This window comes from Vulpes lagopus, chromosome 10 (genome assembly GCF_018345385.1).
Source record: "Vulpes lagopus strain Blue_001 chromosome 10, ASM1834538v1, whole genome shotgun sequence".
NCBI classification, from domain to species: domain Eukaryota; kingdom Metazoa; phylum Chordata; class Mammalia; order Carnivora; family Canidae; genus Vulpes; species Vulpes lagopus.
The window spans coordinates 39,859,963-39,874,546 of NC_054833.1; the positions used below are offsets into that span (position 1 = coordinate 39,859,963).

Sequence of the window (14,584 nt, forward strand, 5' to 3'; positions counted from 1 at the left end):
TGCAAAGGGCCTGGAAGACCAACAACTTTGAAAAAGAATATAACTAGAAGACCAACTCTATCTGATGTTAGGACTTATTATAAAGCAATAATAGTCAACACAGTGTGGTACTGGCACCAAGAAAGACAAGCAGATCACTAGAATAGAGACCTCTATACATATGAACTGATTTTTGACAAAGGTGCAAAAGCAATTCAGTTTTTTTCAACAAATGGTGCTGGAATATTTGGATATCCATATACAAAAAAAAAAAAAAAAAACTACACTTCAATTTATACCTATATAAAAAAAATTACTTGACAATGTATCCCAGACTTAAAAGTAACATTGAAGCTATAAAACTTCTAAAAGCAAACACAGGGATCCCTGGATGGCTCCATGGTTGAGTGCCTGCCTTCGGCCCAGGGCGTGATCCTGGAGTCCTGGGATCGAGTCCCATTGTCAGGCTTCCTGTGTGGAGCCTGCTTCTCCCTCTGCCTATGTCTCTGCCTCTCTCTCTCTCCGTGTCTCTCATGAATAAATAAATAAAATCTTTAATAAAAAAAAAAAAAAAAGCAAACACAGGAGAAAATACTGATTAGGAAAATACTACTTAGATATACCAAAAGCATAATCCATAAAAGGAAAACCTGACAGACTGGAGATCAAAGTTAAAAGCTTTGAAATGTGAACTATATTATCAATAAAGCTATTTAAAAAAAAGGAGAAAGGGAATACTAAAAGAATAAAAAGACAAATCAAAGACTGGAACAAAATATTTCTAAATCAAATATCGAATAATGGACTCAGATCCAGAATTATATAATGAACTCTTAGAACTCAATAATAAAAAGCATAACTAAAAACAAGACTTGAACAGACAATTCATGAAAGAAAAACGCATGAATGGTAATAAGCAAATGGAAAGATGCTTAACATTACTGGTCATTAGATGAAATGCACATAAAAACTACAATATGATGTCATTATACACCCACTAACATGAATGAAATTTAAAAGACTGACAATACCAAATATTGGTGAGGCTATGGAGCAATTGGAATATTGCTGGTAAAAACTTAATACAATACACTCACTTCAACAAACAATTTGGCAGTTCTTTTTTTTTTTTTTTTAATTTTATTTATTTATGATAGTCACACACAGAGAAAGAGAGAGGCAGAGACACAGGCAGAGGGAGAAGCAGGCTCCATGCACCGGGAGCCCGACGTGGGATTTGATCCCGGGTCTCCAGGATCGCGCCCCGGGGCCAAAGGCAGGCGCTAAACCACTGCGCCACCCAGGGATCCCTTGGCAGTTCTTTAAAAAGTTAAATAGACTCCTTCCACATGATCCAGACATTCTAAATTTTTTTTTAATTTTTATTTATTTATGATAATCACAGAGAGAGAGAGAGAAAGAGGCAGAGACATAGGCAGAGGGAGAAGCAGGCTCCATGCACCGGGAGCCCGATGTGGGATTCAATCTGGGTCTCCAGGATCGCGCCCTGGGCCAAAGGCAGGCGCCAAACCGCTGCGCCACCCAGGGATCCCAATCCAGCCATTCTAATCCTAGGTGAAATGAAAACATATGTCCCTACAAAGACATATGTCCAAAGTAAATCTATTCTTAATAGTCTAAAACTTGAAACAACCAAATGACTGTCAACATAAATGGATAAACAAATTAGAGCTATCCATATGTTGAATTACTCAGCAATAAAAAGGTATGAACTACTGATATACACAACATGGACAAATCTCAAAGTAATTATGCAGAATTTTAAAAGTCAAACAAAAAAGAACATATACCATAAGATTCCAATGATACAAAAGCTTAAAAAAATGCAAACTAATCCATAATGACAGTAACAGTGGTAGCTGGGGATGGGTGGGGAGGATTCCAAAAGAATTGTAAAAGGCACAAAGAAACTTTTCAGGTGAGGAATATGTTTACTGTCTTAATTGTAGTAGAAAGTTTCCCTGTTGTATGCAAAACTCAAAACCTATCAAACTGTGTACTTTAAGCATATACAGTTCATTATACTATTATAAAAATAAATAAATCTGTTAAAATCTCAAAAAGCCTAATTAATGTTCAAATGAACCATAACTACCAGTAAACATTATCATACTTCAAGAAATATCTTCTTTTTTAAAGGTTTTGACTTTTTAAAATGTATTTTTGCAAGAGTGAGAGAGAGAGAGAGAGAGCACACGCACACACACGTGTGCATGAGCACAGGCACAACCAGGAGAGAGGGAAGGGGAGAGAGAAAGAAGCAGATTCCTGCTGAGCAGGGAGCCTGATGCAGGGCTCCATTCTGGGCCCCCGGGATCATGACCTGAGCTGAAGGCAGACATTTAACTGAGCCACCCAGGCGGCCTCCAAGAAGTATCTTAAGTAAAAGACTCAATGGTCTAAATATTTTCTACCCATTGTAAACTAATAGCATTTGAGAGTATAAATTAAAGGATAAACCAAAAAGGAACTTTGCTGTGTTTGCTTATGTGGAATCATCCAATAATGCTTTAGTACTTTAAAGTTATTTTAAAATATAATATCAAGTAAGCCTATGGTCATCAAGTTCTATATTAACAATAATTTTGCATCAAGAAATTTCAGCAAACTTGGGCAGCCCTGGTGGCTCAGCAGTTTAGCGCCGCCTTCAGCCCAGGGTGTGATCCTGAAGACCAGGGATCGAGTCCCACATCGGGCTCCCTGCATGGAGCCTGCTTCTCCCTCTGCCTGTGTCTCTGCCTCTGTCTCTCTCTCCCTCTCTCTCTGTCATGAATAAATAAATAAAAAATATTTTAAAAAAAAAGAATCTCTTCCTTTAAAAAAAAAATTTCAGCAAACTTAAGTTTACTTGCCTAAATTTGATTATTTTGTAGGTTCTCTACAAAAATTATTTTGTAGGATCTTTCAAGATCTTCACACTAATTCTTCAAAAGATCATTGTAATAATAAAATGATTTTAGCCCCAACAGAATGTGCTGGTATTAAAAAGTACAAAGTCATTTATATATTTTATCAATGTACTACACAGGTCTAGTATTCATTCATTCATTCCTTTATTCAATAAATTAATTTATTACTACATACTCCGTAGCCAAGCACTAATCTAGGTCCTTGCAATATATTTGGAGTAAAGGGAAGAGGGAGACAACAGGCAATAATGATCTTAATAAATAAATTTATACTGTTAGTGGAAGTTTAAGTTAACTTATTCCAGTCTTACACTTGACAGATGATGTTAAATAATTTACAGAATCACCCAGGGCTTGGCAGAGATTAGGATCCCTATGTCCTGTTATCTCCATTGCCATCACTCTTTCTGATGTCAAATAATTGTGATAAAATGTTTTAATCTGCTTATATGGAAACAGTGGAAAGAGTTGTGGGATTTGACTGGCCTGGGTTTCATGGTTTTGTTTGTATTACTTAACCTCTCAAAATATGAATTTCCTCATCTAAAAAAAGGGACAGTCGTAATTTTGTAACTGGGTTGTTATGAGGATTAAATGTAGCAGCAGCTTATGTAAAATATCAACATGTTAGTACAGGAGTATATAACCAGTACTCATACCCTAGCACCAAAAATAGTACATCACAGGCATGAGTATTTTTACACCCTTCACTATAAACCCTATATGTATCTAAAGCACAGACCCTAATATAAACATTCAATAAGTAATTGTTAATTTGTTAATATTCTAAGTCAACCAGCTGTCAAAATGTGGCAAACAGTAGGATCACTCATATCACCATGATGGAGATGATCAAATTAAATGAAAGCTTCAGCGTTATGCTTGAAAATAATTTCAGGCTGTCTTTTCTAAACAGTGGCGTCTGTAGTGCTAAACACTTTTTGGTGTCGTAAACTATGGTCCTGGATCTTTCTGTCTACAAGAAAATAACTTCCACCATGAAAAACACATTCAGGATGAAACAAAAAAGCCTGCAGCATTTTATACCACTTCTTTTCACATTCATGCCTCTGCTCTTGTATTCACAGATATGAATGCAGGAAAAAAAAAAAAGCAGAAGGCAATTCCAATGCCATCACATAGCAATCCGGCAGCTTCTTCATATTTATAACCAACATTTTAGCTGACAAAGGCAAAAATACCACAAACCAAACAAAGGATAAAATAATTCAAATTGCTAAGAGTATTTGGTACCATGGATATCACCTTTTTCAAATGACTGTATGTTTCATTTTAGTTTCAAATGAAAAAACAATCATGAAGATTACCCTATAAAAACATTCCCTTCCCCCCACGGTAGGATTAATCCCTGTCCTCCCATACCCCATCCGAGGTCCCTTGGGTATCAAAGGAAAACCACCATCCTGAAGCTTCAGATAATTAAATCACAATTTACAGAATAATAAATCAAAGTCCCTAGCTAAGATTCAAGAGAAGTTATGTCAATTCAGTTCTAAAAAAAGGTAAAAAAAGGATGCTGCTTCCTATCCTTTTGAATACAAATATCCTTGCAATGCTGGTTGTTAAAACCTTTGTTCTCAAGCTAAGCAATTAAAGCACAGATTATCAAAACTAGAAATTTTCTTCCTTTAAGTCAAATCAGGTTTTTTAAAACATGAAAAAAATCTTAAAAGCTATTTTAAGAATAATGAATAATGTAAAGATATCCTCTTCCTTTTCTATCTTGCTCCTCTGTGATACGTACATCCCTTTCACTGAAGCTATTTTTCTACCATTTTGCTACATTTCATACACCACCGAGAAAACAAAGACTGCTATAGATTACCTGGATCACCAGACAAATCAGCAGACAAGTAAGAGCTCAAAAAGGCTTGTTTCCATGGAGCAAAAGAATGAAATCCTCACCAAAACACCACTCCCTTAGCAACCTTAGGCTTCTCCTTTATATATACACTCGACATCCTTGGAAAGGCATTTGCTGGATGATTTTACTGCCCACAAGAGGGATGATATGAAGAAACCCCACCTCTTCTCCCACCCCCAGTCGTCTACCATCATCATCCGAAGCCCAACACTGTGCTGCCAAAGGAAAAAGGCACAGAACAGCATCCATGAACACGACTCCAGGTTACACCACAAAAATACTTAAATGATAAAGAAAGCAAAGATTTAGCTGACAAGTTTTTTTTTAAGGGAGGAGGCCAAGCAGCTTCCACAAAATTAAATATACTTGTAAAGGGTCTAATTGTAGAGACACAAAAATTAGTTTTCTTTAGAATTTCCTGAATAAAATATGATTTTTAGAAAAACATAGTGTCTCTATGAAAAATGGGAGTTCCTCATATATCTTAAAATTTTGTTACTGCTCCTGCCCCTTTCCCCAAAAGGAAATCAACCAAATAAATTAAGATTTACAAAAAAAAAAAAAAAAAAAAAAAAAATCTCCTTTTGTTGCTAGTTTGACCCCTTCAATGATAATCTGGGACAGGAGGTGGGGATGGAGGAGAAACAGATAAAAAAATGAAAGGAGGAAAAATACTTTCTGCCCCAATAAGCCTAATTAAGTTTATAAGCAAGGCTGAGAGGATTGAAATTTCTTCATGCTACTTTGTCTGTGTTTGATTATTGTTAAATCTTCCCTGGTCTCTAACTATGCCCCAGGCATTATGATGTCTGGCACTCTGTTAACTTGCATCCCTGCCACTTACAGTACAATGAGGGAGGGACAGAGACACACACTCATTCAATTTAATCCCTGCAAGCCATGTAATTTTGCTAAAACAGTAATTTGCCTCAAATACTGCTCTCTAACAAAGGCACTGTCACCCTAAGAAGACTCGTTAGCCTCTATTTTCCTTTCCTGAAGCTCCAACCCAATTTGACAATTTGCACACACGTAATTTATGGGATCAGTAGATTACTAATGAATAACAAACATATTCTTTGTTTGATAAAACATATTCCCTAAAACATCTGAATATATCTAATTTTAAGTGAAAACCCAGTAATCATTGCACTCGCTTAAATTATAGCCTAGGGTTCTGTGAATTTCTAAACAACTTCACAGAACCTCAGTCACAGTCAGTGATCTATGAAGAATTAGCTTCCATGGAACCACACCTTGGTGAATGCGGTTTGTAAAAAATAAACAAAAAAAGAAGAAGAACCAAAGGGTTAGATAGATGGGTAGATCTTTAGGTTTATTAACTAGAGACTAATGATTTTAATGCTTTCCCTGGACTAAGTACAAATTCATTGAATTTATGATTTCTAAGTATTTAATAAGAGAATCAGTGATACAAGTTACCATACAACCATGTGACCCAGAAATTGCATGCGAAGGTATTTTGCCCAAATGATGTGAAAATTTATGTCCAAAGAAAAATATTTGTGATGTTTATAGCAGGTTTACTAACTTATCAGTGCTAAACACTGGAAGTAACCAGAATGTCCTTCAATGGGGGAATGGATAAACTATGATTCACTGATACATGGAATATTATTCAACATTTAAAAAGAATGAAATAGGGATGCCTGGGTGGCTCAGCGGTTTTGCGCCTGCCTTCAGCCCAGGGCATGATCCTGGAGTCCCGGGATCGAGTCCCACGTCGGGCTCCCTGCATGGAGCCTGCTTCCCCTCTGCCTGTGTGTCTCTGTCTCTCTCTCTCTCTGTGTCTCTCATGAATAAATAAATCTTAAAAAAAAAAAAAAAAACAGGATAGAGAAATAAAGATGGTAATAAACATAATGATTCTTTAAAAAAATGAAAGAGGGATCCCTGGGTGGCGCAGCGGTTTGGCGCCTGCCTTTGGCCCAGGGCGCGATCCTGGAGACCCGGGATCGAATCCCACGTCGGGCTCCCAGTGCATGGAGCCTGCTTCTCCCTCTGCCTGTGTCTCTGCCTCTCTCTCTCTCTCTCTGTGTGACTATCATAAATAAATTTAAAAAAATTAAAAAAATAAATAAAAATAGTGAGAGCCAGAAGCCGGTTGGAGTTTGGGCAGAGCGTTGTCTTTGGAGGATTCTTCAGTCACAATGTCAACTGGCACAGATGTTTCTCTTTCTTCATATGATGAAGATCAGGGATCTAAACTTATCCGAAAAGCTAGAGAGGCACCATTTGTTCCCATTGGAATGGCGGGGTTTGCAGCAATCGTCGCATATGGATTATATAAATTAAAGAGCAGGGGAAATACTAAAATGTCTGTTCACCTGATCCACATGCGTGTGGCAGCCCAAGGCTTTGTTGTGGGAGCAATGACTCTTGGTATGGGCTATTCCATGTATAAGGAATTCTGGGCAAAGCCTAAACCTTAGAAGAAGAGAAGCTGTCTTGGTTTTTTGGTGGTGCTTGCTTTTTAGTTAGGCATCTCATAGTGAGTTTTTATGTTTATGTTGAAAATAAATCATTTGAATGGGTCAGACAATAAAAAAATAAAAATAAAAAATAAAAATAAAAATAAAAATAAAAAAATAAAAAGAATGAAATATCATTTCACACAATATGGATAAATCTTTTTTTTTTAATATGGATACATCTTAAATGCATTTTACTATGTCAAAGGAGTCAGATGCAAAATCCAAAGATTTTCATAACATTATATTCACAGGACACCCAGGAAAATGCAAAATTAAAAACAAATTAGACAAACAGATTAGCAGTTACTAGGGACTGCTATTACCAGTTACTATTAGCAGAGAGGAGAGTACTTGCTACTAAGGGGATGTAGAGGGACACATTTAGAGTACAGATCTTCTCCGTGCAATAATAGAGGTGTGGATACATGACTCTACTCTTTAGTTAGAAACCACAGAACTACACATTCTGAAGAGTGAGTTTCTATGAATGCTGGCCAAATAACAACAAAAATCCATCAACCAAAATGTTGGAAGACTCCACGACGGAATGTAGAACTGTGATAAATGAATCTAACTGCATGAAAAATTATGACATAACTGCACTGAAAGGGTGGGGAGAAAATGAGCTGACATAATTAACTTTGGAAAGTGATGTTCTGACTGGAAATTGTAAGGCTAACAACAAAAATAAACCCTGGACTCTAATTGGAAGGTTTGTTTCTCATGAGCACACAGGTTAACAGTTCTGAAATAGCTTCTCATGTATACTGGAGCTGAACAAATAAGTAAATGGATAATATATGGTTGGAACCAGGTTTCTCATTGTGAAATTCACACAAAAACAAGAAAGGAAGACTAGAGTGAGCCCAATGGTACTGGATTAAAATCAGATATACCAGTAAGAACTCTTGCGTAATATATTTACAAATGGATATAAAAACAATTATGGATATGTGTGTATACCTGGGTATATATACATATATAATCTATATATACATCTATTACCTAGCTGTATTGCTTGAGAGGGCTTAAAAGCAATGGCACCCCAATAGCCATGAGCATACCCAGTACCCATAGTTTGGATTCTAAATACCATTCTCCTATAAAAGGAATCATAGCTCCTTGGGAAAATGGCTACAACTAGGGCAAAAGGAGCATTTCAGAGTAACAGAAAATAAGGAAGTACTCAAAAAACGAAAAAGATAGCAGCAAGTGCCAACCTAAAAGCTTTTCCAATGGTCAAAGCTGGAACAATATGAGCAACAAAATAAAAACATAGTATTGCAGAATTCAAAATATAAAATAAGCACTAGTCCACACTGATATAAGTAATTAAATAACTAAACAGGAAGACACAAAAATCTTCCTTACAGAAGAATTCTAAATGTAGATATGTAGATATGTAGATACCTCCTCGCTCCCCTAAGTGTGGATTGGATATTGCTTCTAAAGAAGAGAGTATGGGGGGGGGGGGGGAGTCTCTGGGTGGCTCAGCGGTTTAGCACCTGCCTTCAGCCCAGGGCGTGATCCTGGAGACCCGGGATCGAGTCCCACGTTGGGCTCCCTACATGGAGCCTGCTTCTCCCTCTGACTGTGTCTTTGCCCCGCCCCCCTCTTTCTCTCTCTGTGTCTTTCATGAATAAATAAAATCCTTTAAAAAAGAAAAAAAAGAAAAAAGAAAAGTACGGGAGAGAGAAAGAGTAACTTTACATGGGAGAAACCTGGCATACACTATCTTAGCCAAGTCATCCAAGTTAATATCACCAATGATGTCATATGGATGATCATATAGACATAATATACCCCTGACACAAAATGAAAGAGAACTTCTTCTCTGTCGTATTCTTCCAAAAAATACATAACTCTAATAATAATAAACAGCAGCAAACCCATACGATGGGAAATTCTAAAAAATCACTGGTCAGTACTCCTCAAATCTGTTACGGTCATAAAAAACAAGGTGAGCCTAAGAAACTTTCACAAACAGGAAGCAACAGGAATTCTGAATTGGATCCTGGAACAAACATTAGTGGAAAAGGTGAAGAGATACAAATAAAGTCTCTAGTTTAGTTAATACCAATGTCAATTTCTTAGTTTGACAGATGAACCATAGTAATGCAAGATGTTAACAATGAAGAAAACTAGGTGTAAGGTATATGGAGTTCCAACACTATCTCTACATCTTTTCTGTAAATCTAAAATTATTCCAAAATAAAGAAGTTATTGAGTAACTAGTATATAATGCTAGAAAGTCAGAATAGTAGGTGCTTTTAGGTAGTGACTTAGATTTTTGGTTAAAAACATTCCCACAAGGAAAACTCCAGGCTCAGATGACTTCATGATTGTCACAAACATTTAAAGGAAGAGATAATAACATCCTACTTACTCTTTCTGAAAACACATGACACTTCCCAATTCATTGTCTGAGGCCAACATTACACTCAATATCAAAACAAGGCAATGACATTATAAGAAAACAAAAACCGGGGCAGCCCGGGTGGCTCAGCGGTTTAGTGCTGCCTTAGGTCCAGGGCATGATCCTGGAGACCTGGGATCAAGTCCCATGTTGGGCTCCCTGCATGGAGCCTGCTTCTCCCTCTGCCTGTGTCTCTGCCTCTCTCTCTCTCTCTCTCTCTCTCTCTCTGCCTGTGTCTCTGCCTCTCTCTCTCTCTCTCTCTCATGAATAAATAAAATCTTAAAAAAAAAAAAGAAAACGAAAACCAATATCTCTCATGAATACAGATGTAAAAATCTTCATCAAAATACTAGTGAACCGGGCAGCCCTGGTGGCACAACGGTTTGGCGCCGCCTGCAGCCTGGGGTGTGATCCTGGAGACCCGGGATCAAGTCCCACATCGGGCTCCCTACATGGAGCCTGCTTCTCCCTCTCCCTGTGTCTCTGCCTCTCTCTCTCTCTGTGTCTATGAATAAATAAATAAAATCTTAAAAAAAAATACTAGTGAACCAAATCTATCAATACATAGAAAGAATAATACATAATGACCAAATGGGATTTATCCCAGGAATGCAAGGTTGGGTCAACATTAAAAATTCAATGTAATTCACCATACCACCAGTCGAAAAAACCACCACCATATGGTCATCTCAATAGATGCTGAAAAAGCATTTTACAAAATTCAATACCTGTTAATATTAAAATATCTCACAAACTAAGAAGATAACTTCCCAAAACTGATAAAAGGCACAGATAACATCACATTTAATGATAACAAATTAAGTACCTTCCCTCTACGATTGAGAATAAGGCAGGATGTCTAGGTGTCTTTGTTCACAATTTCTATTTAACATGTTAGCCAGAGATAAGACAATAAAGTAAATATATAAAAGGCTTACAGACGGAAAAGAAAAAAATATAATTGTCTTTAACCACAGATGACATGATCATCTTTGTAAAAGATCCAAAGAAATATATATATATATTTTTAAATATTTTACTTATTCATGGACACACAGAGAGACAGGCAGAGACACAGGCAGAGGGAGAAGCAGGCTCCTTGCAGGGAGCCCGATGTGGGACTCGATCCCAGACCCCAGGATCACGCCCTGAGCCAAAGGCAGACGCTTAACCACTGAGCCACCCAGGTGCCCAGAAATCTATATTTTTTAAAAAAAGAATGTTTAGCAAGATAATAATACATAAGATAATATACAAAAAGCAATAATATTTCTATATACTAGCAAAAATTAACAACTTTTAATTACCATTTCATCAGAACATATGAAAAATACAGAGCTGAATTAGACGTGCAAGACCTATACACTGAAAACTACAGAATTTTTTGAGAGAAATAAAAGACTTCAATACATACAGTGAGATTATGTTCATGAATTAGAAGACTCACACTGTTAAGATCTGATTCTCCCTCACCTGATCTATATTTGACACAATCATCCTCAAAAATCACAGCATTTAAAAAAAAAATACAAACTGACATGTAGATTCTCAAATTCAGATCCATTCAATACAAAGACTCTAAAAAAGCCAAGACACTTTTTTCAGAAAACAACAAAATTGGAAGGCTTACACTATCTTGTTTCTAAGATTTAAGATAAAGCTACGATACTCATGACATAAAGATAGGTATATTTATCAGAAGAACACAATATAGAGAGCATAAATAGAACCATGTGCAGAGGATTGATTTTTTTTTTTTTTAAACAAAAGTGCCAATGTAATTTAACAGGAATAGTCTTTTATACAAATATCCCTGGAGGGCAGCCTGGGTGGTTCAGCGGTTTAGCGCTGCCTTTGGCCCAGGGCGTGATCCTGGAGACCCGGGATCGAGTCCCACATCGGGCTCCCTGCGTGGATCCTGCTTCTCCCTCTGCCTGTATCTCTGCCTCTCTGTGTCTCTCATGAAAAAAATAAATTTTAAAAAATCTAAAAAAAAAAAAAAAATCAATCCCTGGAGCATATGCCAAAACAAACACACACAAATAGACCTTAATCCTTACCTCATACCATATACAAATGTTAACTTGATATATATCATGGGACTAACAATAAGAGAAAAACTACAGAACTTATAGAAAAAATTAGGACTAAATTCTTGCAACCTTGACTTAAGAGTTAGGTCAAAATTTTTCAGGTAGGACCCAAAAAGCAAAAACTTTATTGTTTTTTGTGTGTGTGTGATTTGTTTTGTTTTGTTTTGTTTTACAGATGTTGACAATTTGAACTTAATCAAAATTTAAAACTTTTATTCTTTTAAAGACATTGTTAAGGAAATAAAAAGACATGGCACAAACTAGGAGAAATATTTTCAAAACACATACCTGATAAAGGACTCCTAACTTACATCTCAGTAGTAAGAAGAAAAGCTAATTTTTTAAAAGATTTGAACAGACACTTCACAAAAGAAAACAAATGGCAAAAAGCACATGAAAAGTCCTCAGTATGATTAAGAGAAATGCATATAAAAAAATACAATGAGATGGCCATTCATACCCACTAAAAAACCAAAATTAAAAAGACTGAGTACACAAGAGAGTGTGGGCAACCTCCAGTGGTGGGGAGGGACAGAGAGGGAAGGAGAGAGACAAGCCAACTCCACAAGGAGCCTGCTGTGGGGCTTGATCTCAGGACCCTGAGATCATAACTTGAGCCAAAACCAAGAGTAGGACGTTTAACTGATTGAGCCACCCAGGCATCTTTAAGTCCATAAATAGCTGATAAATTGACTAATTTCTCTAACTCCCTCCCTAAATTATAAAACCTAAGTTGTTGCTTTAAACATAAAATCTTCAGAATTCCACAGAAAAATAAACTTTTATCTCAAAAATAAAGCTTGAAATGCTGAGCATTTTAAAATTTTAATTCTTAGCTCTGAACATGTTATTTATAAAAATATTTAACATTTTGATGAGCACTATATCAATATGCTGACTTACTTCAATATCTAAAGCCCAAGCAATTACCAAAGCAATTCACCTAACTAGGATATTCTTACCAGGACATTACAACACTCCACAGCAAAGGAACCTAATGAACACCACTTTGGCCAGGTAGATCAAGGTCATCAATAGTCATAAACTATATCGACAGTACTACCTTGATATGATGTGATGAAAATGGCACTATTCCTCTGTGATCTTCCTTCCAACAACTCATAACTCCAGTCTCATCATGAGGAAAACAGACAAATTTCAATGTAGAGACTATTATAAAATACCTGACCAGTACTCCTCAAAAACTGTCAAGATCATCAAAAACAAGTCTAAGAAACTGTCACAGCTGAGAGGAGCCCAGGAAGACATGACAACTAAATGAGATGTGGTATTCTGCATGGGATCCTGGAACAGAAGAAGGACAACAGGTAAAAACTAAGGAAATCAGAATAAACTCTGGACTTAATAAATATTGATGTATTAAAACTCAGTCATTAATTTTAACAGAAGTATCGTTCTAAGATAATATATTAATAACAGAGGACTCTGAGTGCAAGTATGAAGTACCTGTTCCTCTCTATACTAGCTTTTTAATTTTTCTTTAAATCTAACCCCATTTTGAAAAATAAACTGTTACAAAAACAGTCGCCCTCCCTCCACTACCAATTCAAAAAAAGTCCACTGCAGCAGCAGAGTTTAGAACACTATAGGAAAACAGAAGGAAAGAGACTAGGGGAAGAGAATCAAGAAAAGGACTGTACAGGCGTAATTTAAAGAACATCTGTACAGCCTGGGTAGAAAACTATGTTATATAGTTTTTCTTTTCTGTCTCTTTTTCTCTCTTTAACTATTTAGTGGAACAAGAGAAAGCATAAAAAGAAAGGTCAAAAGATGATCTAACAGGGATGTTAAAAATACTCTTGCCACTGCTTATACAGCTGTACTGGTGTTTTGACGTCAATCTCAAGACTCCCATGGATTATAACAACAATTCCTTCTTTGGTGTTTGCTGTATAAATTTCAAAGCGAAACCCAGTTGTTAATGAATGTTCACAGTTTCCGTGATGAGAAGACTAATTTTGCTTAAAATCTGAGAAATACAGTGGCTAAGGATGGGGAGGAGGAGAAACAGAGAGGGTCATTTTGAACATGCTCATTTGAGTTTAAAGGAAGTCCTCTCTCTCAGACCAAGAAGATATTTACCTTCTCATTCTTAAACCTTCACTGGGAAACTAAAGTGAAATACAAATCTCATTCATTTCTTTTACAAATTTGAAAAAGATGTGGTTTGGTAAAAGCAATTAACTTGCCCTTAACTGAGGACTGATATCCAAAAATGTCTGAAATTTCAGTCTGCAATATCTGTGTTTTGTATGGTAGATTTAACTTAATAGAGTTATATTAGTGATTTGAATCACTAATTGGTATGATTCAATGTATTTGGTTATTCACAAAAGCATATTCTTTGCTAAAACCATCACAATGAATCTTCACTATCCCAAGAGAAATATGTTATAAACAATACTTTTTTCCCTAAATTTGCAACTACACGAGAACTGACCGTTATACCAAAATTCACAAGGTTAATTTTGCATTTTGAAAGGTAATTTCTGCCATGTCATATATGTTGCAAGATATATGAGATTTCGGAGCTTTGAGGCTGACGATGGCTACTAAGCTGCTTGAAAACAATCTCTCTACAATGCACACATCTTCCGTATCAGTGCATTCATAGATCTGTTCCAGCTTATCCACAGAAGAAAGGGAGAAAAATTTATAACCGGACTTACTACCAACAGCTAGGGACGTGTTGTCCTGGTTGAAGTTGGCGAAGAGCAGCTGGCCGGCGCCGGCCTCGCCGCTCTGACTCGCCAGGTTCATGGTGC

The 14,584-nt window shown here is 36.6% G+C and overlaps 2 protein-coding genes across 5 annotated transcripts in view; one reads left to right on the top strand and one right to left on the bottom strand.

The window, feature by feature from the left end:
• Positions 1 to 14,584, bottom strand: part of ARHGEF12 (Rho guanine nucleotide exchange factor 12) — a 155,541-nt gene that overhangs the window by 106,776 nt on the left and 34,181 nt on the right. The gene's annotated exons all lie outside the window — the stretch shown is intronic.
• LOC121499729 (HIG1 domain family member 1A, mitochondrial) lies at positions 6,896 to 7,384 on the top strand. The gene has a single exon (XM_041770752.1). The coding sequence runs from the start codon at positions 6,966 to 6,968 to the stop codon at positions 7,245 to 7,247; it is 282 nt and encodes a 93-aa protein (XP_041626686.1). The 5' UTR covers positions 6,896 to 6,965; the 3' UTR covers positions 7,248 to 7,384.